Source organism: Ochlerotatus camptorhynchus, unplaced genomic scaffold, assembly GCF_037179485.1.
Source record: "Ochlerotatus camptorhynchus isolate MF236.1 unplaced genomic scaffold, CSIRO-AGI_Acam_v1.1 ptg000179l, whole genome shotgun sequence".
In the NCBI taxonomy this organism is placed as follows: Eukaryota; Metazoa; Arthropoda; class Insecta; order Diptera; family Culicidae; genus Ochlerotatus; species Ochlerotatus camptorhynchus.
The window spans coordinates 874,908-897,585 of record NW_027040669.1 but is presented as its reverse complement, the minus strand read 5'-3'; the positions used below and the strand labels follow the sequence as shown (position 1 = coordinate 897,585).

The window sequence follows — 22,678 nt, the reverse complement described above, 5'->3', positions numbered from 1 at the left end:
AGCATCCATAGAAGGAGGAAGAAGCCGCACCGCTGTTGATCGGAATCAGTAGCTCTTCGCGAGTCGCTGTGGGCCATCTATGTCAAGCGCGTCATACTAAAGAGTATAAACAGAGGGAACCCCGCTTAAACTCCTATTCCTACACAAAACACAAGCTTTTGCTGAAGGTGACAAATAAGATTTATTATATAAGACCACGTAGTCCTACGTCGCCATTGCGTACAATCCCATAAGGCTGTACCTTGTAGTTTTTAGGACCTTTCCAAGGAATATCTACGTAAACATTTTAAGGCAGCGTATTCAATCGAAGAATTTGAAAAAGACTGGACAAAAGGGGCCAACATTATCGCTAAAGAATCTGTGCTGAAGCTTATGGGCTGCGGCAGATCAAAAGTTCGCTCCTTGGCATACGTTTAAAGGAACTGCGGATTATCCAATTGAAAGAGAATACTATCGAGAACATATATATGCAATATAAATATGAGTTCATTAACATAACGTTGATTTATTCCAACAATAAACTGTGATTATACTATCTGAGACACCCTATAAATCTAGTACTTAGTTCTTAACCTTTCAATAGTTCAAATTACATACGCTGATATTCTTCCAAGCTGTCAGGTAGACCAAAAAGTCACTCCAGCGGATCGATAATTTTAATTAATTGCTTTGGATATTTATAAAGATTTCAGGCTGATCAGTAATATAAAAAACTTCAACTGTTAAAAGGTTAAAATGTCGTCATTTATATATTCTTACAGAATGTTACGTTGATTAAAAAATATTCAATGAAGCTAATTAAAGATTGCAATAAAGTCCTGCAGATATTTAGGTCTACCAAGTATTGTTTCAAAACAATAATAATCAACTTGTTCAACAACAGCAGCGCCGGTTGTGTAGTGGTAAGCGTGATTACCTCTCACCCCAGCAGACCTGGGTTCAATCCCAGTCAGTGCCGCCGGGATGTTCTGATACATAACATCTCTGATCACGCCTTACTTCGGAAGGGAAGTAAAACCGTTGGTCCCCGGTTCATGAGTTGATGCGTCGATAGGTAGTGTCCAGGTGTGGGAGCTGCCTCCCTGGCGTCGGTAGCATTAGTGCTCAGCACGGAATACAAGATCGACGGAAAAAAATCAAGGAAAAAAAAACATGTTCAAGACAGAGTTTAAAATATGAAGTCATGATCTATAGTAAAAATCTTCACACGTCTGCGTAAAATTCAAAAATCCATCGGATGTCTTCTTCAATATCTTTGTACACTCAAGTCTTTTTTAACACGGATTTTCGAAGATTTTCTTAATAACACGTTTTTTGGTTTTAGCGACGAATTTTGAAATAACGCGATTGAAGAGCCACAACATTTAAAATCTCAGTTGGAACGTTGGAAGTTGGGAAGCCATAGGTCTGAGGGGCAGCCCTCCCCTTATATACACCAATGAAGAAATCATATGATTATCTCTGTAAGGTGATGTTTGACCGTTGATTCCGTGTGGTGGTGCAGTATTAAAGACATTTTTGCCTTACAATGCAGGAACCTTACCTGGTAGTCAACAGCAAGTACCATTTCACCGAGTTAAGTAAAGCCCTAAAATAGCTAATTTAAAATAAAATCGATTTCATCCAGAAAAGAAACGCTCCGTTGGACCACTTTGATTTGACACCTGAAAATAGAAATCACTTCCCAATGGGAGACAAATTCGTTTATCTTTTGCTGAGGATGTAACATTTCCAACAACGTACTTGGAAAGGCAATAAGCTACCGTACACGGCCACTGAGAATAACTCAAAGTGAGAAAGAGAGTCATTTCTAAAAACTGCAGGAGCTCAGTGCTGTGAGTACCTGCAGTTTTAAGAAATGTCTCATAAAACTTAGTTGAAGCTACACACTTTCTGAGTTATTCTCAGTGGCCGTGTATGTATCATGCCACACGATAGATCTCCGTAACGAAAAATATACCAACTCAGCATCCATTCACAAACACACCGACCGACCGCAAAAAAACATGTTATCCTACTTCGGCATCGATGAAAATGAAAACAATCGAGAGATGCGTAGAGTACCCCTATTTTTTGACAAGAATAAATAAATATATCACAAAGACGATCCCAAAAAACAGAACGATACAACAGAGGTTTGTTTATTTACATAACCCTTTTTCGGAACTACATCACACTGCATGAGGAAACATCCTTAGAATGACACAGAGTGGGTGTTGGGAAAATCTGCTCGTTCGGGTCGAGCTTCCTATTGAACAGCGCATGTAGGGTAGAGCACTACTTCGGCATAAGCGCCCATTTCCGTCATATCGAGCAATAACTTCAAATGTATCAATGATTTCCGTAGATATAACCATTGATTCGTTATTTGTGCGAAGCATTCGTACTGCATGTCGTCGTATACAATGCCAACGTTACGCATAATTTGTACAATACAAGAACAGCCTTTCGTATGGATGTCAACACTGCCTACGAACATCATTTGTGCATTCGTGAATACTACGAAACCATTTATACACCTACGAAAATCATTCGTTTAAACTAGCAACCTATTCGTTGTTACGCTAATTGCTTCGTTCGTAGTATGAATATTCACGAGTCTGAAGTAATCAAACATTTTGAAGTGAGATTGTGTGCGTCGTAGCAACAATCGTTTTTTTTTTCGATTCGGTGTTGTCCTTGTCGGACTAAAATGGTGTAATGTGACTATGGCTCGCTACTTGAGGAGGAACAACATGAAAGTTTAAGTGTACTGCGCTGCCACCGAGTTGTTTGAGGACTATCTCTGAAACAAGCAGTTCACGATCAGGTGATAATTTTACAAGTTGATTGAACTTATCTTTTTCTGTCTTGTCCACAGCCTGATTCACAGTGGCTGGCGAACCTGTACCGTTATTTGGACAGCATCCTGAAAGTAGGCGAAAAAGAAATATCGAGTTGCTGGGACGTTTCACCGACCAGCTGCTTAATAATCTTCAGGAGCGGTTCAAAGCGACTCAATCGAAGCGGGTTCTCTTCATCGGTGATAGGCTGCCGTAGAATAAGGACTTTGGATCACACAAGGTTTCAGGACCTCCTAATGCGGGTGGTCTCTACAATACTACCATCGCATTAGAAGCCAATGAAACTGTCCGATTTCTACAAGCCACTGAATTTCATCTAGGGCTTTTGATCTAATTCCCATCCTACTAAGCACAACCCGCCCTTTACCTCTCTTTTCTGAACGAGTTTAAACAAAAAATTGTTTGGATGATACCCAGAACACGTCGTTAAGCAAATTAACCATACAATTTTTATTAGGGTTGTAGCTTATGAACTAACGCATAGGAACAAACCTAATATTGCTTTGTGCACGGTGAAATCATTGATATTATTGATCTTTTCTGATCGATAGAACGGAAATGGGCGATTACGACGAAGCAGCGCTCTACCCTATCTGCTGGATGGTAATGTTTCTGTGAGAGTCTAAACTGAAGCGACCATTTTACTTTTGAACGAAATTTTCGCTTCCCTTCGTATTCTTTTTCGTACAATGTAAGAACATTGTTTTGTAAGTAAACGAATGTTTCGTAGTATTTTCAATCTTCGGGCTGTTTTAGACGAATGATTGGTATTTATTTTCTGAAACATTCGTAGCAAGTGTGGCAATGTTTCGTAAAATATATCAGAATGTTATGAACTAAATGATTTTCGGTTTCCAGTTCCCGGGATCGGTCCTCGAATGGCCTACGAATTTAAAATAAAAAATCAAAACGTGCGTGGGCTGAGTACTAAAATCGACTCTATTTTCTTGTTTGTTGCGGAGGTTGAATATGATTTGATTGTACTGACAGAAACGTGACTGGATGACCGGATCTATTCATCGCAACTTCGGATCACTTTATTCCGTCTTCAAGTGACCGATCTTCCCTGCACAGTCGAAAATCGCGCGGTGCAGGCTTTCTGGCTGCTGTATCAACTAGACTAATCAGCTACCTAAGTACCTCGCCCATTTCCAGTCTGCTGGATCAGCTCTGGATTGTCGTGGAATTTCCACAAAATATTCTCAGTATTGGCGCTGTCTACCTGCTGACTGCACGATCATCCGTGAGCATCATCGTTAGGTCTCGATTGAGTCTCTGCTCTCCCGTACTACTATTTGGCGACTACAACCAAGCTGGTTTACAGTGGCGCTTCCGGAGCAAAGTCTGAGATCAAATTGAAATCTAAATTTGATGTTGTGATTTCACTGATAATGATTACTCAGGTTTCTGTCGTTTTGGTCGTTTTAACGGTTAAAATATCAAAATTTAAAGCACAAAAATCTTCCTGTGACATCACATTGAAAACTACTTCTGCTTTCAGTGAGAGCAAACTGAAAACTAAATTTGATATTCATTTTTCCTGTTGATAACAAAACAAGTATTTAATTTGATGTTATGCTAAGGCAATCAAAACAAACCCGCAACAACATATTTTTGAAGAGCAAATGTACAGCAAAATGAAAACAAAATAAGGTATCACATTTGTCAATTGCGTTTGATGTTGATATCAAAACTTGATTTCAATTTGCTGTCATTTTGATGCTGGACTTCGCTCGAGTTGCTGTACTCTTTTAGACGGATTTAACTTACACGGGTTTAGTCAAGTAACACTTTTCCCAACCGAAACGGACGTTTGCTAGATCTTGTCCTGGCAAATGATTTCGCATTACCGGCCACTAATCAGTCTAGATGCTGACCATCCCGCTCTCATCGTGTCATTCAGGTTACCTAACTACGATTTCAAATAGACATATCTACATTCTCTCAATTCTCAATTATCTTCATCGACTCTCTCTTTCGTAAATAACTCGACAGTGAGCATGCATAAGGGCGTAAACGCGATGATCGATTCTCTTCGCCGATTTTCTCTTTTGTTAATAGCTCGCTTCTTTTTCTTCTTCTTCTTCGCATTTCAAGCTTATTGCATATCGCATATTAGCTTATTGCGTGCTCTCAACTTAATGTTCTAGATGCACTTCCACAGTTATTAATTGAGAGCTTTCGAAGCCTGTACCATTTTTGCATTGGTATAATTGTGTGGCAAGATCAATCATACTTCTATGCCCAGGGAAGTCGAGAAATTTTCCAACCCGAAAAACTCCTAGACCGGACCGGGAATCGAACCCAGCCACCTCCAGCATGGTCTTGCTTTGTAGCTGTGCCTTTACCGACTGAGCTAAGGGAGGCTAGATTTAACGTTTCTCGGTGCGTTTGCTGTTGCTTTTGAAAGCCAAAACAACCTGTTACAACTCTGCGTTGAACAAATTCTAGAAAATTGATTCGCTTAGCTGAAGCAATGCAAAGAGAAAATCGATGAAGAGAATGGATCATACCGTATACGCCCTTATACATGCTCACTGTCGATATGAAGGCGGTACACGGAGTAAGCCAAGGAGTAAACATACAGTAAATCGATGAACGTCGATTTAATTTTGTGGCACATTGAGCTACTCGCAAGTTACTCGCAGCAAAAACCGAACTCAGAGTAAAGCTGTCTCACCCCTTGTGTCATCCCTAGAAAACTTTTGATTTTTTTTTCAAATACTTCGGAATTTTCATTAATTTTTCAAGATTATTCTTTAAAGACTTTGGAAAATCTTGCACAGACCAGTATCCTTGAAAAGTTTCCTAGGTTCAGAATTTATTTTCGGAAAAATTAACTTTATTTTTTCCAAATTGTCCACGAAATTCAATGTTTTTTGTAGTTTATTTCCCGGTGTCTTAAAAATCGTTGAATTTTTTCGGTCACCCTGGTTATAATTGTTTATTTTTAGACAGATATGTAATATGTATATTTCTACTGTAGACTTTCTTAGTGTCTAGTACTCAATTTAAACATTCTGATGATATTTTTCACATTGGAAAAAAGTGACTTTAGTGACTATTTTTAGGGAAATAGTGACTTTAGTAACTTTTTGGTGTAAGAAGTGACTTTTTAGTGACTGGAGATCGCAATAAGCCGCGTTTGAAAGCTGACGTGTTTTTCTTTTGCTGCATATTTTTCGTAAGCGAATTAATTAAAATTATTTGCTTTAAATTTGTTAATTTGCGTGCTGAAATTTTATTTCAAGTGTTCATAAAGTTATCATTTAGTGATATATCGTGTTTTGTCTGTGTTTGCCTTGAATGACTCGATTGACCTTGAATTGAACCTCCAAAATATACGTCGCAGCTTCAGTTCTATTGTTTGGTGTTGGTTTTCATTGCCTCCCGGGAGCCCGGTTCTCCGAGTTCGGATGCTACACTTTTGGCGTGTAGTTCTCTTGAGAGATATGTCTGATTGGTGAATAATCCCGGGAACGTTTTGATAATATGTTCGTCGCGAGTTTTGGTGGTGATTCGGTGGTCGACGTTGCCGTGAATCAGCAAGTTTTTCGCTTGCAAAAGTGCTCAGCTGCTGGTCTCTCTCCGGCGTCAGAGATTGTGAGCAATATCAAAGATGCCTCGCTGGATACGCCCAAGACTGGACAGGTGGCAGTTGGTGACCGCGAACTGTTCCTGGGGGAAGCACTAGACGCAAACCTCCTCCTAGATGACCATGGCAATGCAAGAAAATTTGTGTTCGTTGAAGGAAGTATTACGACAAAGGTGCATCACGAAATGAGATGCAAAGCTTAGAGAAAATCAAAATTACGGAACGCATGGATTGGAGGATCAAATTAACATGGTGAGACCAGTCCAAATACATTTTAAAATTTAAAAAAAATATAAGCGAAATACGTGCCAGGTTTGAAAAGAATATTTTCGAACCCGGAAGCGTGTATGTAATACCAATATCCATTTGATAACGGTGATGCATACATGCGGGGCTTATTGTAAGTGAAAGTAACCTCGGAATGGGCGTGACTCTCCAGACATTCTGAAATGGCAATAGAGCTATCACTTTCTAACTCCCGGACTAAAATAGTGACTCTTTAGTGACTGACTCCAAAATAGTGACCTAGTCACTAAAAAGTGACCTGCTACCAGCCCTGCTAGCGGATCAATCTTGTCTGCCTTCATCCGTATGCCGGAGTTAATAAATTTAGAAGTTATCTTTGATAAAAACATCCCATTTCTTGTTCAAACCCCCTTTCGAACAACTGAGGTAAAGTGCGGATTGTGCGTAGCATGACGAAAATTAGATCTTAACCCTATCTCGTTCGGGTATGTGACATCATAGCAAAGTAAGTGGAGCTTAAAACGAACTGCATGAAAGCGACAACGAGGATGACGATGGTGATGTCTTTAGAGTTGGGAACTGCCACACTTTAGCAGGGGGTAGTACGAAATATCGAGACTCTGTCATCAACTTGGATGACAGCCGGTATTTTGTGGAAGGGTATCTTTATTTGAACGAAGTGTCGCAGTCGAGTCATGCGACCTGAATGATTGATACACAAAGTGGATCTGGACTCTGTTTGTTGAACCGAAGTCCATTTGTCTGTTTACCAGTCAGTTAAACGAGTTGAAAGGGAATGATCAAGGGTGTTAACGAAGCAGGGTAGCTTGTCATCAGCCTTGTGCATCTATCGGTCTTGATTATATAAATTCAAGTTCAATTTTTTTTTTAAGAGCAATAAACGCTACTGGTGGTCCATCAAATTTTCGCCCAATCTTCAAAATGTTTCTTTAAATTAAAAATTCGTTTCCCTAACGATATCGCAATCAAACGACATAGAATGATGCATGATTCAATTAAACCTTCTTCACGCATCAACCGGCAAGCTTCAATGACAACTATCGAAAAAAATAGAGTGTATAAATGAAATTCCTCCATGGAACGCCAAATCCTGTGATGCGCGTCCCGGTGTTTTGCGTCCAAACGTTTCAGGCTAGTCCGTCAAAACAGTGACAGTTTTATGGCGTCAATTAATCGTCTCCCGGTAGGGATGGGCCTTGCCAGTGACAAAAAAGTGTCATTTCGAGGGTTGCAAACTGTGACGTTGACGCAACTGCATCCAGTTGGAAATTTTTCAATCTAGCGGCCCACTCGTCTCATCTTAGAACCGTACAAACAAAGAGGTCGTTCGATTATGGTGAAGGATGGAGTCCATCGCCGAACAAAGGCATCTGATGAATTGTGACTGTCTCTATCTCCATTTGATGGGCAACGAGACGATGATGGTGATTGAAAAATGCATCCTAGCCGGGAAATCCATTCCGGTTCGATAATTGCTCCATTCTTCAACGGAAGGCGCAGTCCTGTCGCGGTGACAGCGGCACGCTTCCGAGATAGTTACAGTGAATTATTGCACGAGATGCATCGGCTACCACCCTCCCAAAAACCGATCGAAGCATGTCTGTGTGGTATGAATTTTCAATAAGGATGAACGGGGGATGATGGCATTCTTTTAATTTGTCCCATCGATAATTGGAACCCGTAGAGTAGTTGTACAGCTGGATACTTACAAAGAGAAATATCGATGCACCGGGTCCTCGTCGGTCGGCGGCCGCCTTCAGCTTCCCGGCAGCTTCGTGGGACATCAGCGAGTAGACGGCAGTGGCCTCGATGCGGGTTAGATTGTTGAGGCACGCGGAACACAATAGCAACGTCTGACAGCAGGTTGTTTTATCGACAATCTCTGTGGAAGAAAGACAGACAGGCAGGACTTGTTTCATTACTAAGGACATTAAAAGGGATCAGCAAACTTCAAGTGGCAAAAGCAATTAGAATAACCGCAGTGAAAACTGTGCAGCGATAAAGATTCGCGCCAGTAGTAATTACAGTAAAGTTGGGTGATGCATTTTAAGTGGACGATAATGATGACGGTGATGATGACGATTATGGTGACAAAAAAAGTGACAACGAGTCAGAACTGCAGCAGACAAACACGCGGCGATAGTCAAAGTGGCACTTGGACATCGGGAAAAGAGTCGTCTTCAATTATAATGTGTCTTTGAAAGAATAGCGTGGCGTCTGGTTTTACAGCTGCAGCTCCTGATGGTGACGACGACGACGGGGGGGTTGAATTCCAACCCGAAGGATGACTGATTCAGAGAAATTTCTTCGGAAAATGTCTTCGGATGAAGTTTTCCAGATAATGGGTTTCGCTGTTGGAGCGAGGAACAATGTCGTTTGATTGTGGATGATTAAAAGTGACAATGAAATGGATGCTTGATGAGAAACAATTCACAGAAAGAGTAATTGCTTTGGACTGGAGTCATTAAGCGGAGGAGCAAATTTCAGCCGTCCATGATCCTGCGAGGTTAGTGAGCAGATAAGATGCAGTAGGAATCTATATTTGCGCCAACAAATGATGATGAACAAGACAATAACATGCCTTTCTGCAATATAAGGCTGATATGCGACTAATATACAGCTTGGATGCCCTATATTAATCTTACATTGCAAATAGGGTAAATAGACGGCATTTAGAAAAGTGACGTGGCCTGATAGGAGGTAGAGATGGGCGATTCGCTCCCGAGCTGTTCTATAGACCCGATTCTTTAAAATGAGCTGATGACCCGTGGTTTATTTTTTAGGAACCGCAGCTCATCAGCTACACACACCACAAGTCTAAACCATACATTCCATCACTCATAGCGGAACTTTAAAAAAGGACACATTACTCCACTTACGCATTGAACAGTTTACCGCGTAAACCAAGACGCGCGCGTAATACAACATGTGGCTACTGATCGACAGCACCAACGGTAAAAGCAAACTTCCAAGCGGCTGTTTGGGAGGGAGAGAAATATGTACATGTGCTACACGATCTTAATTTTCTACTGGTAATATCCAATTTATGTATGTACCCGGCTCTTATTGCTGATGTTATTCCTCGAGCATATGTGCTCTCATCTCTCCTCCCATCATTCTCTGGGGGAGCGGAAGATCCGCACAAAAGCAAATTCCCGAAAATCGAAATGCACAGCTTATCAGCTCAGCTCCGGTTCCGAATCATCGACTCGAATGATTCACTGGGAGCTGTTTAGGATGACAACTCTCGGACCCGTTCAGCTCTTCGGATTTTTTTTCTCTCTAAATTCTTCACGATTCAGATCCGGATCCGTATCTGAGCTGATGATCTGAAGCTGATGATCTTGAGCTGATGCCGAGAATAGTGAGAGAAATTCTGCTGGAGAATTAACATCAGAAATAAAATTTGAATTTAGACTGGATTTCATAGCTTGAGAAAAGGCGTAACATCGTGTGCCACGTTGTCAATCATATCATCGCGTGTGACATAGGTGTAGCTCTCTCGCATACATGTTTTGTTTTACTGCTATGTTGTTGGCACATTTATCGCACATTTTGGTTTACGCAATGTTGATCACTTGTTGCGTTTCTTAGATATGAACTAGCCTAAGGCTAAAAATCTCTTTAATAAAGAATTAAAAAAAAAAAAAAAAAAAATGTTGCGTTAGTAGCGTTTTCCATTGAAAAGTAAAGCCATGTTGTAAGGTAGGGATTTATTGGTTTAGACTACTTTTACGATTTTATGCAATTTTAAGCACTAAAACCACTAATTAATTTTTCGATTTTGAATTTGTGTCATAATTTCTATAATTTCAATGTGAGCTGAAGAGCTGTTCAAAAGAATCGACTCCGTTTAGTGAGCTGGATGGGTTTTATCCACTCAGCCAGATGAGCTGTTTTGCCCAACTCTAATAAGAGGAGATGGTGCACAGTGAGACGGAATAAAAAAAGTTGGACATGGCCATTTTTGTAGAATTTTGATGTCGTCCAGCATGTTTCTTCATTTTTTGAGTGGTGAAAATTTTCGCTTGAGAGTGGGGGGGAGGTATACAGTCAGTTAAATATTCCTGAAATTCATGGAACTGCCCATAAATTATCGGATCTAATTCTTCAACATCTTAGAACTTCCCCAAAAGTCTAGACTATCCTTGATGTGTTACGTGTTTTCCTGATGTTATTCGAACTGCCCCAAAGATCTCTGAACTTCTCAAAAGTTCTCTAGACTTCCAGAAATTTTCAAGTATTTTATAAAACTTCCCACTATTTTTCTGAAATTAAATGAACTGTCATGAAGTTCCCTTAATTTTTTTAAGTTTTTTAAACTTTATTGAATCTCTAGAAACTTTCCCCAAATCTTCCTCCAATTTGTAACGGCTTTTCGATCGAACGAAGTCAGTTTTTGAAGTTTTCACTGTTCACTGAATAATTCACGTGTATTTTCGTAACCATTAGACCCCAATGTGTCAGTAAACTAAACTGATTTCCTTGTATCGGCGAGACGACGAATCATGGCACATAAAGAATAAGAGAAAAATAAATCTTGCTTCATCGATGATCAAATACGTTCACACAAACGATTTACTACTGACGGAATCATCGAAAGAATCTTTATATTCGTGTGTACCATTCCGCATGGATTGCACAATGGTCCCAAAGCCGTATTTAGGAAGACAAAAATGTTTGCGCTAAAACCGTTGATTTTAGGCATATGGTGTCTGGCGGAAAGTTTCTTCATATTTTTTGGCCAATTTTTTTTTAAGTTGGTGAAATTAGGGTGGTCCATAAAATTGGTGAATTGAAAATGTGATTTTTTTTATTATGTGAGATAGACCAGTGCAATGTTTAATAAAGTTGCAGAACAATCAATTTGCGGCACCTTTGCTCAAGCCACCAAACTTCCATCTCTTATTATTCATGAGTTATGAATATCTTTTCATACGTTCATTTCTCGGAAAACAAATGTTCTAGACACTTTTAGAACTTTCAATGGCAAATATTTTTACTGAAGCAACCAAGTTGGTATCTTTTTTATTGGAAAGTTAAAGGTGATTTTCTTCAAAAAACTGGCATTTTTCAATTGTCAATATCTCTAAAAAGAGCAAACCGACTTTAAAGTTTTCAATTCCATTTGAAAGATCATTATTTTGTTCGATTTCGGTGGGAAAACTGCGAGAGCGATTTTTGATTGAAACATTTAATTTAATTTTAAAAATTCACACATTGTTTTCTTGCGAAAACTTTGTTCTAAACACTTTTAGAACTTTTGATGAAGCACAGTTTTGCCAAAGCAATTAGGATACTATTTCCTTTGTATGAAGAGTTATGGCAGTTTTTTGCATAAAAATATGAATTCTTTTTAAATTAAATTTAATGTTTTAAACAAAAATCACTCTCGCAGTTTTTCCACCGTAAATGAACAAAATAATGATCTTTCAAATGGAATTAAAAACTTGAAAATCAGTTTGCTCCTTTTAGAGATATTGACAATAGAAAAATGCCAGTTTTTTGAAGACAATCGCCTTTAACTTTCCAACAAAAAAAAAAGATTGCAACTTGTTTGCTTCAGCAAAAATATTTACCATTGAAAGTTCTAAAAGTGTCTAGAACATTTGTTTTCCGAGAAATGAACGTATGAAAAGATATTCATAGAAAACCAATTTTTCAGGGGCCACCCTAACTTTCTTGTTTAAAAAAATCATAACTCATGAACCATAAGAGATGGAAGTTTGGTGGCTTTAGCAAAGGTGCCGCAAATTGATTGTTCTGCAACTTTATAGAGGATTGCACTGATCTATCTCACATAATAAAAAAGTTCACTTATTCAATTCACCAATTGTATGGACCACCCTAATTTCACTAACATAAAAAATTGGCCAAAAAAGTATGAAGAAACTTTCCGCAAATCAACGGTTTTAGCGCAAACATTTTTGTCTTCCTAAATACGGCTTTGGGACCATTGTGGATTGTGTGCGTTAGTTTCTGTTCATGATACATCTGCGTATCGCAGTATAACACAGGCGAATGGTTCATATTCAGCAACATGTAATGACATTAAATATGGATGGTCAAAAGCTGTTGCATAAAGTGAACATTAACTTGGGCTATTGGGGGAGATTTGTATTGTCACTATTGTCAGGTTATTAAATTTTGCGTATACATTCTTAAGGGTTGGTCATATATTATCTCGCACTTTGGGGGTGAGGGGGTCTAAGATTTTTTGACATTAGGTAAAGGAAAAACGTCACGGTAGGGGGGGGGGGTAAATTTCTCCTCGATTTAGCGTGACATAATTAATGCATGGGCCCTAAGAAGTATAACCATTAAAATACTATATTCCTGAAAACTTTGTTCTTGACTGTATTTTCTTAATCGGAATGTTAAGGCGTCGTCCACTGTTGTGGTGGTGTGGCATGTGCTAGCATGTCAAAACATCATGACAACATTCCTCTCACGCCACAAAACATGCACATCAGTGGGCACCTCGATTAATGTCAGACACTCACTGTCCCGCTACTGTGCCGGCGATGTGGCATGTCTTTTTTTTTTTTGTAGTGATCCAGTGGCAGCAACTTGCTAAAACTCTACACTGGACCCCTTTTATTGATAAATTTTGCTTCTATGAGCCTCTATTTTAAATCAACACACAGACGTTCCTAGGCTATGGTGCCCGTTTGGTCACTGTTGTTTTTGTGCTGATCCAAATAGTTTTGATAATATAATTGCGCATTCTTTTTTTTTAAGGTTGATTTTGTCCCAGTCTTGTCTTCTGTCGTCACTTATTTTGTCATTTTGTCTTGTGTATTAACCCCCACTTGTCTTGTTTATTCTGTCAACTTGTGTCTATTGTCCTTCCCCATCTGTTACTCTGTCATGACTAATTTCATTGATATATAAAAATAGTAATATCAATTACAGGATAATATGGTTATTTCTCGATTACTTTTTCAAAGGGAAGCACCAGCTCCTGCAAACAATGCATCCGATCGTCGATCCGGCGCAACCGGCAGCTCGCACACGCTTATCAACGCCACCAGCAGGTAGAGGAAAATTTCCCTTATCTGATGATAGTGCGGGCGAGCCACCAGTTACGCCAAATCGACAACCAAACGCACCGCCTACAAAAGCCGATACGCTCCCTTGAAAAAGTTATCGAGATTTCTACTAATTAATGAATTATTGACAATTACCTCTCATGATCCTTGGCTCTGATTTTAACTTACCACTTTTTGATTATTTATCAAATACCTCTCCCAGAATATATAACTCCCCGATGCCTTGTTGGTTTCTGGTCCCATTTGGATTGGTCCTGAATTTGTTTGACATCCTGTTCGAAGTAATTCTTTGAGTTCCAGCTTGTACGTGTCTCACGTCATATGATTCGCCATTCATAAAGATAATGGGTTAAAAGGGAGTAAAACATATATAAAGATAGATTAGTATTAGTTGTACTTGATCCAAACAATAGAAAGAAGACTTAGTAGAAAAATAAAACTAATATATAACTAAAAGTGCAATGGATAAGTGTTCGTTCCGGGATCATTTTAGTGTTAGTAGTTATGTTAGTTTTGATCCGTATTCAGCCCTGCCGGCCCCTCCAGCACTATTTGCAGCAATTGTGATAAGATTATGCGACACTGCTACTACTACTATGTTAGATGTATGACTTGTCAATTTCCGCAACGCAATGTCTTTCAATAAATCACTCAATCAATTTGATGTTTGAAAATTTGCTCAAAAGGGCTTTGTTGACACATCATACCTTACCGTAAACTAAAGCACAACAATCCTAATTCTTATTTCAAACCTATCAACATATTTAACACATCTTTCCTAAAACTTCACTTGTTCGTAAGCGCCTGGTTGAAGATATGACTTTCGCTATTGACATTGTCTGTAATTAACAAATACACTAAATAGAAAGATTTATTATACAACTTCATAGGCTAGTCGCCTCCCTAAGCGGACCCCCCGCGTCCTATCTCTTATGTTAATTAACTTTCTGAATTCTATAATTGAAGTTTATTTAATAAATAACTGAAATCTCTAATCTACCTACACAATCATAACGGGACGTAGGTGTTATCGATGCCCATTTAGCTACTCTTCGTGAATTACGTGATGCAACTCCAGATGGTGACCTTTTGCTTGCTTGTGGTGACTACAATCAACCACACATAGCATGGGATTGTCTTGATGATGGAATCTTAAACCTTGATCCTTCCACGACGTCTGCTGCCAGTGCTGCTCTGATGGATGGAACGAGCTTCCTGAATATCCGGCAATACAACTCTATTCGCAATCACCTGGGGCGCATCCTAGATTTGGTTTTCTGTGATTCCGATTGCAACATTGTAGTTAACGAAGCGGTGTCCCCATTGCTGGCTATTGATTTGCATCATCCACCGATTTTATTCTCCTTACCAACTCAATCCGATTGTGTTGACCGTGTGGAATCCCTTGATGCTGGTGAACATACGCTCGACTACTCAAAAATCGACTTCGTCATGCTCAACGAGTTCCTGATGAGCTGTGATTGGAGCAGTATTCTGGCAACAAATGACGTCAACGATATGGCAGCACAATTTTGCAACATAATTTGCAATTGGCTCACCGATAACACTCCAAGACGAAAACCTCCTATATCTCCTGCTTGGAGTTCTCCTCTCCTGCGGCTTTTGAAACGCGATAAAAATTCCTGGCAGCGTAAACTTCGCCGACATCGAACTTCTGAAACGAAACGTAACTTTCATCGCGCTTGCAACGCCTATCGTAAGCTTAATTCAACCCTATACAAGTCATATGTCTTGCGTGTCCAGACCAATTTACGTAGAAATCCCAAGAGCTTCTGGAAGTTTGTGAACTCCAAGCAAAAATCGTCGAATATTCCTTCATCCGTATTTTTTTGGCGATTTGGAGTCTACTTCTATGCTCGAATCGTGTGATCTATTTTCCCGCCACTTCAGTTCTGTTTTTTTCGGATTCAGCCGCCAACGCAGATGAAGTAGAAAGAGCGGCTTGCAATGTTCCTGAGGGTCTCATCGATTTGCGTACATTTGTGGTTAGCAATATGTATGTCGTTAAAGCTATTGAGGAAGTTGAAGAAATCTGTTTCACCGGGTCCTGATGGTGTACCTGCAATCATTTTTTGCCGCTGTGTTGCTGTTTTAGCTGATCCCCTAGCTCGCATCTTTACCGCTTCGTTGCACCAAGGAGTTTTCCCCGAAATATGGAGACATTCCTTTATGTTCCCTGTCCATAAGAAGGGCGACAAACGTGACGTGACAAATTATCGTGGCATAACAAGTCTATCTGCAGCTTCAAAATTATTCGAGATCATTGTGAACGATGCTATCTTCTTTCATGTCAAGAGCTACATTTCAGCAACGCAACACGGATTTATGCCAGGACGCTCAGTTACATCAAATTTGCTGGAGTTCACCTCAACATGTATAAATCACTTGGAAAATAGGGCTCAAGTAGATACCGTTTATACCGATCTGAAAGCGGCATTCGATTGCATCGATCATGGTATTCTTCTTCGGAAAATGTCTCGCCTGGGAATTTCCGATTGTTTTGGTTGATTGGCTGAAATCATATCTTTCCAACAGAACACTTCGTGTCAAGCTGGGTTCGTGCACTTCATCACCATTTGCTGCAACCTCCGGTGTTCCCCAGGGCAGCAATTTAGGACCATTGCTGTTCACAATCTTCTTCAACGATGTGACGCTCCTCTTGCCGAGTGGTTGTGTGCTCATATACGCCGATGATCTCAAACTATACATTGTTGTCAAGAACGTCGAGGATTGCCGTCAGCTCCAAGCAATGTTAGACCAATTTGTTGATTGGTGCCGCTTAAACAAGCTTTCCGTCAGTATATCAAAATGTGTGGTCATGACATTTAATCGCACAAGAACGCCAATCGTATTCGATTACTCAATTGATGGATTTGTACTAGAATGAGTAGAACAAGTAAGCGACCTAGGTGTAATGCTGGACCCTAAACTTACGTTTGACTTACACCGTTCAATGGTAATCACTAAGGCTAATCGTCGGCTTGGTTTTATATCAAGAATCTCAAGAGATTTTTCGGATCCGTACTGTTTAAAAGCACTGTACTGTTCACTCGTTCGTCCGATTATCAAGACTGCATCTGTTGTTTGGACTCCCTACCAACTTTCCTGGAACATCAGAATAGAACGTATCCAAAAAACATCCATTCGTCGAGCATTAAGACAACTTCCTTGGAGAGATCCACTAAACTTACCTCCGTATGCTGAGAGATGTCGCTTGCTAAGCATGGACACGTTACAACGACGGCGACAAATTCAACAGGCAACATTCGTCGCGAAGTTATTAAGTGGTGAAATTGACTCTACCCACTTACTCTCTTGCTTGAACTTTCGTGCGCCAAGCAGATTTCTACGCTCAACGTTCCTATTGCGTCAAGACTCACACCGCTCTTCTTTTGGACAACATGAACCTGTTACGAGTATGATTCGCACGTTTTCTACAGTTGAAGAGTTGTTCGTGTTTGGGGAACCTGCTGCTCAATTCCAGAGACGTATTATTAACTCCAGATACATTTAGTATTTGTTATGGCTTCTGGTTCATTAAGACTTATTGTCAAATGGATGTATTAAATAAAAATAAAAATAAAATAAAATAAAATAAAATAACCCATGCTTTTAAACTACAATTTAACGTGTTTCAAGTACTTCTGGCTTTTACATATATTAATTATATCTTTGTTCGTCCCAGATGACAGCTTCAAGTGACTCAAATGCTTCACTTTGAAGTTAGTTTCCAAGCTAATTTTAAATTGTATATTGTATAGGGTAAATGTTCCAACTACGCTCTCCCGCTTCCACTATGTGGCACCACAAAAATACATATGGGTATGTCACAATAGAAGCACACCACAGTGGAAATCCCGAGCCATAGTTCAAACACTTATCCCAAATCAAAATGAAGCACATATAAGATTAGTTACAATACCATGTACAAAAATGATGTTTAACATTGTTTCCTGAGTAATAATTCAATGAAAACAACAATGAAAGCTTGTCACGCAAATAGAAGGAGCACTGTTGGGCACTTTCTGAAATATTTCAATAGTATAATTCCCTTGCAAACCCAAATGAATCTATCTGCGTAAAAATAAATAAAATAAGAGTGATTTGCGGCAAAACCCGCCAGTATCACACCCAACGTCAGTGCCTATACGTAAGCGTACTACGACGCGGCTCTCAATTAAAGGAGTAACAAGTGTGATACTATCACTGCTAGACTAGATCTTTGGTTCTCTCATGCAGTGGTTTATCAGAGAGGGGAAGCTCAGTAATCTCCATTGCCTGCCCATGACGCCATTCTATCGCGGCATGAGCCAGCAACGCCGACCATAAACCCATCGTCTCCAACAGTCCACTAGCATGAAATTAAGCCCGCCCACCAACAGCAAGGTGCAAAAACTAGCCAAGGGGAGGGACTGTGCCGGCGATGTGGCATGTCAAAACATTATGCTGAAACATTGCATGTGGCGAACGTCAACATGATGTCAGTAAAGGTATTTTCTGATATGGCGGTGGAGTGGCATCTGCTAGCATGGTAAAAAAGCTTGTCGAGGTTCGCCTTACGCCACATTACATCCACATGATCTTTTGACATGCTGTATGATGCCACACCGTCGCCACGTCCACGTCCGCAGTACGTTGTTCTAGAGTTATTCCGATTACACGAGTGAATCGCGTAAATGGAATACACGTAGCATGTGGGATTTGATTTAATTGATTCCAAAATGGAATACCCCGTGATCCCGGCGATATAGAAAGTTACTGTCTTAGGCAAACATTTTCATATGACTAAGGTCTTTTGGATGGTGCACATTTAAGTCCAGAGTTCATTCACTAGGCGGCGTAAGTGCATATATGACATTTACTATGTACTATTTATATCTCACTTTCATGGAAAATACAGTCCTCAACAATGTTTTTTTTTTCCAGTGGACAAGGCCATTCACATGATGAACAGGTTAGTTGCGAATGCTCCCGTTACACGGTGCTATTGCATATGTGATATTTACTATGTGATGTATCACTAGATCCCGACTTACTAGGAAAATACAGTCTTCTGCATAGTTGGTAAGCTAACCAAGTCATTTAAAATGATGGACAATAAGTGTGGAACCTACTCACTACACGGCGCTAGTGTATGTAAGATCTTGTGCATGTATCATATCTTAAGACTTTGGCATTCATTACTATTCACTGTAAAGTTGTCCCAAAAATATATGAAAACTTTCATGGAATTTTCATACGTTGTCGCAAGCGTGATTGAACACTTTTATAGATAATCCGGACAACCTGTTTGTGGCCTCCAGGGTGCATAATTTGGCCTTAATGCCAAATTCAGCCAGAAAACACATCAACAAAAAAACATGGAGCTCTAGGACCAGTTTAATGAATTGACCACTTTTACGCATGTTCCGGATCTTTCAATGGACCAGCATTAGCCCTCCAGGGTACATATTTGGGCCAAAACCCCATTTTTTTTCTTAAAACTCATCAATGAGTGCATCCGCTAAAAACTGCGCAGCTCTAACTCCAATTTCATGAATTTACCACTTTTACGGATGTTCCGGATCGTACAGAGGACCATTCTGTGTCCCACTGGAGGACAAGTTGTACCAAAAGAAGAATAATAATTAACAATTTCCCCGAAGACACCAGAAAGTTATCTCTACATATAACTTTAAAATCAGAGTTTATCAGAGTTTTATTGACTGTATATAAATTTAGTTCCATTCATTTTAAACCGACCATGAAGTGTACTATAGTTCCATTGATTCGTGTTCATAATAAATCTAAACTAACTAACTTATCCGCGTTCCATTGCTTCGATTATTTCTTCCCTTATTCGCTCGTAAGGTACCGCAGGACGAAGGAATGTTTCTTATGTACCTAGCTGCGCTTTGCTACTTCCAGAGTTGGTGCTGTAGAAAGATGACGTTTGCGATTCCTTATGTATCATCCACTGCTTTGTATTTATCTGTGAGGTAGGGTAGAGAACTACTTCGGCCTAATCGCCCATTTTGGGCCTATCGAGCGGAAAACTCCAAATAAATCCATGATTTCAGAGTTAACAAGTCAATTATGTGTTTGGTACTATACTTTAGTTAATAAGCGAACGAACGAAGTCAATGAGAATGCGTGGATGAAGGTTTGCACCCATTATTCCCAAAAACAAAAGAAGCGCTCCGACCGAATCATGTTTTATCTTCATCCGATAGGCCGAAGTGAATTCATTGGCGTTGCAATGGCGTTTCAATGCGTTAGGCCGAGTTTAGAATCCGTAGGCCGAGTTTGGCGTCAAGAAGCAGTGTTAGACTTTTGACAATATCTCAACGATCGGTTTCTCTTTATCAAATCTTATAGTACGTACGGAAAGGTAAATAAATTTGGAAGCCATCAGTAATAATAACACTTCGTTTGCTGCTAAACTGCGCTAGATTAAGAAAGACAAAGTGCGGGTTGTGCTTAATAGGCCGGAAATGGGGTAGTTAACCCTAGATACAAAGAGAAGATATGTGCAGTTCAAAGTTATATACAATCGTTGAACGCGTCATTCGGAGAACTGTTGTGATCGTTTTTTTTTGTATTCAACCATCGTTCTTCGTTTTGTTCAATCATTTGGTGCTACACAACTGAATACTCTTATTGGGCAAAGATGTCTGACACTTCACTCATTTGTGAATATCTATTCATGAACAGTTACGAACCTGACATACGGTAGTTTAATGGCATGTTGACATATTTCCAAACACTGGAACGAAGTTTTCAGTGCATCCCTGAAGTTCCCTAAATTTTATAATGATCCAGAAAATATCTTGTTTTTTAAACCACTTCCCTATAGGTCCCGCAATGTCCCGGAAGTTTTCGGAACATTCCTCAAATTTTAGGAATATTCCATAATTATTCAGAACTCCTTGAAAGTTTTTGCAATTTCCCTAAAGTTTATGAGACTGCTCCGAAGTTCTCTGATCGTCCTCGAAATACTAGGAACTCTCCAGAATTTAATGAAACTTCATAAAAATCTATGATATCCTTAGAAGTTCTCTGAACCTTCTTTCGGAGATTTCAGAACTTTTAAAAATCTAGTTCATTTTCCTTGAAATTAATGGAATTGTCTCTAATATTCTCTGATCATAGCTGATGACCCCACACACGGAACTTCCCCTAAAATGATCTCACATTTTCCTTGCTGCCCTAAGGTTCTCCAATCTGCCCTGATTTTCTTGAAGCTTCCTTGAAATTTTCTCAAATTTCCTGAATCTTCTTCTTCTTCTTCTTATTCTACTTCAAGGATTTTACGCTTCTGTCGCGAGCGTTTTTCCAGCTCTCAACTTAGTGTTCTAGAGGCACTTCCACTGCAATTAATTGAGGGCTTTTTATGCCAGCGAATGCATGAATTCGTATATTGTGTGGCAAGAAGTCGAGAAAATGTCCAACCCGAAAGATGTCCTTGAGCAGACCGCGAATCGAACCCACCGCCTTCGGCTTGGTAATACCGTGTCTTCACTAACTAGATCTGAGGCCCCTGAAGTTCATGGTACCGTCCTGGAATAAATAAAACTGTTCTGAAATCATTTAAACATCACTGTAGCTCTCTGGACTACTGTGAAGTTTGCGTAAAATTAATGTTATTATCTTTAGCAATTTGGAGTTGTCTGGACTATCCTAAAATTTCCAGAACTCCTTTCAAAATATTGCCGAAGTTAATGAAACTGTCTTGAATTTATCAGAACCAGCGTTGGCAAAATCATAAATCAAACGATATTTTTCCGCTCTCATACGCTCTCAATATCACGCTTGATATTGATTTTACAAGCTCCTTTGATATTGCGAGACTATTGACAACGTGCAAAAATCAAGCTGAGAGTTGACTCGACACAAAAATTATTCCGTTGCACATAATTTTCTTCTGATAAGCCGGCGCCGGTGGTGTAGTGGTAAGCGTGACTGCTTTCTCACCCCAATGCGTCTGGGTTCAATCCCAGCCGAGGTCGGTGGGATTTTTCTGAGGCATAAAAATCTCTGGTCACGTCTTCCTTCGGAAGGGAAGTAAAGCCGTTGGTCCCGGCCCATGTGTGTTGTTGAATGGGTGCGATATCCTACGCAGGTGTGGAAGCTGCCGTCCTGCACATTCGATTGCCGTCAATGGATGGCAATCGATGTCCGTCGGTGATTGGCACTAGATTGCGGAACAGAGACCGACGTTAAATAAAGGAAAGAAGACATCATTTTCTCACAAAGAGAAAGTATAGTTTGCTATCTCTTTTTACTGTTCACCGATTGCAGACACGAAGTGACTGCTGCCAACCGTTATGGAAGTTTCGGTTGCGATCGGGTGTAAGGCAAAAATCATGAAACTCAATCTCACCACAGTTTGTTGAGATTTGAAGCTGGTGAGTTTTGTTAGCTTGATATGCTGAGCTGCAATATCACAGCTTGTAAAATCAACCGTTGCAATGTTTGCTTTTTGATTTTTGTCTGCGAAAATCAAGTGTGATCTTGGGCATAGGTGAGATTTGATTTTTTGATATTTTCCCAACACTGATCATAACTTACCCTTACAGATCTTTAAGCTTACCAAAAATCCTGGATTTTCCTGATGTTCCTGGAACAATCGTGCCCTTAAGATCTCTGGAAATTCCTAATGATCTCAAGGCCTAGATTCTCTGAGTTAGCTGGAATTTCCTAAAAGTTTCAAAAATATTCCTCAAGGTCTCTCTTCCCTGAAGTGCTCTTGATTTCCCTGAAGCTCACTGGATATCTCTGAAGTTCTCAGACTTAAAAAGATCCTGCAGTTTTATTGATGCTAATGGAACTGCACTTCGCGGAAGTTCCCAAAACTTTCAGCTAGAAATCTACGTTCCACTTTCAGCTAGATAAAAACGATAAACCTCGTAAGAACGGCG

General features: G+C 39.8%; 1 protein-coding gene across 1 annotated transcript in view; it reads right to left on the bottom strand.

Annotated features, from left to right (window-relative positions):
* LOC135701903 (uncharacterized) overlaps positions 1-22,678 on the bottom strand; it is a 211,382-nt gene that overhangs the window by 5,310 nt on the left and 183,394 nt on the right. Inside the window, exon 5 of the mRNA XM_065222850.1 lies at positions 8,415-8,587. Within this exon, the coding sequence (XP_065078922.1) occupies positions 8,415-8,587 (173 nt within the window). The remainder of the gene's footprint in view (positions 1-8,414; positions 8,588-22,678) is intronic.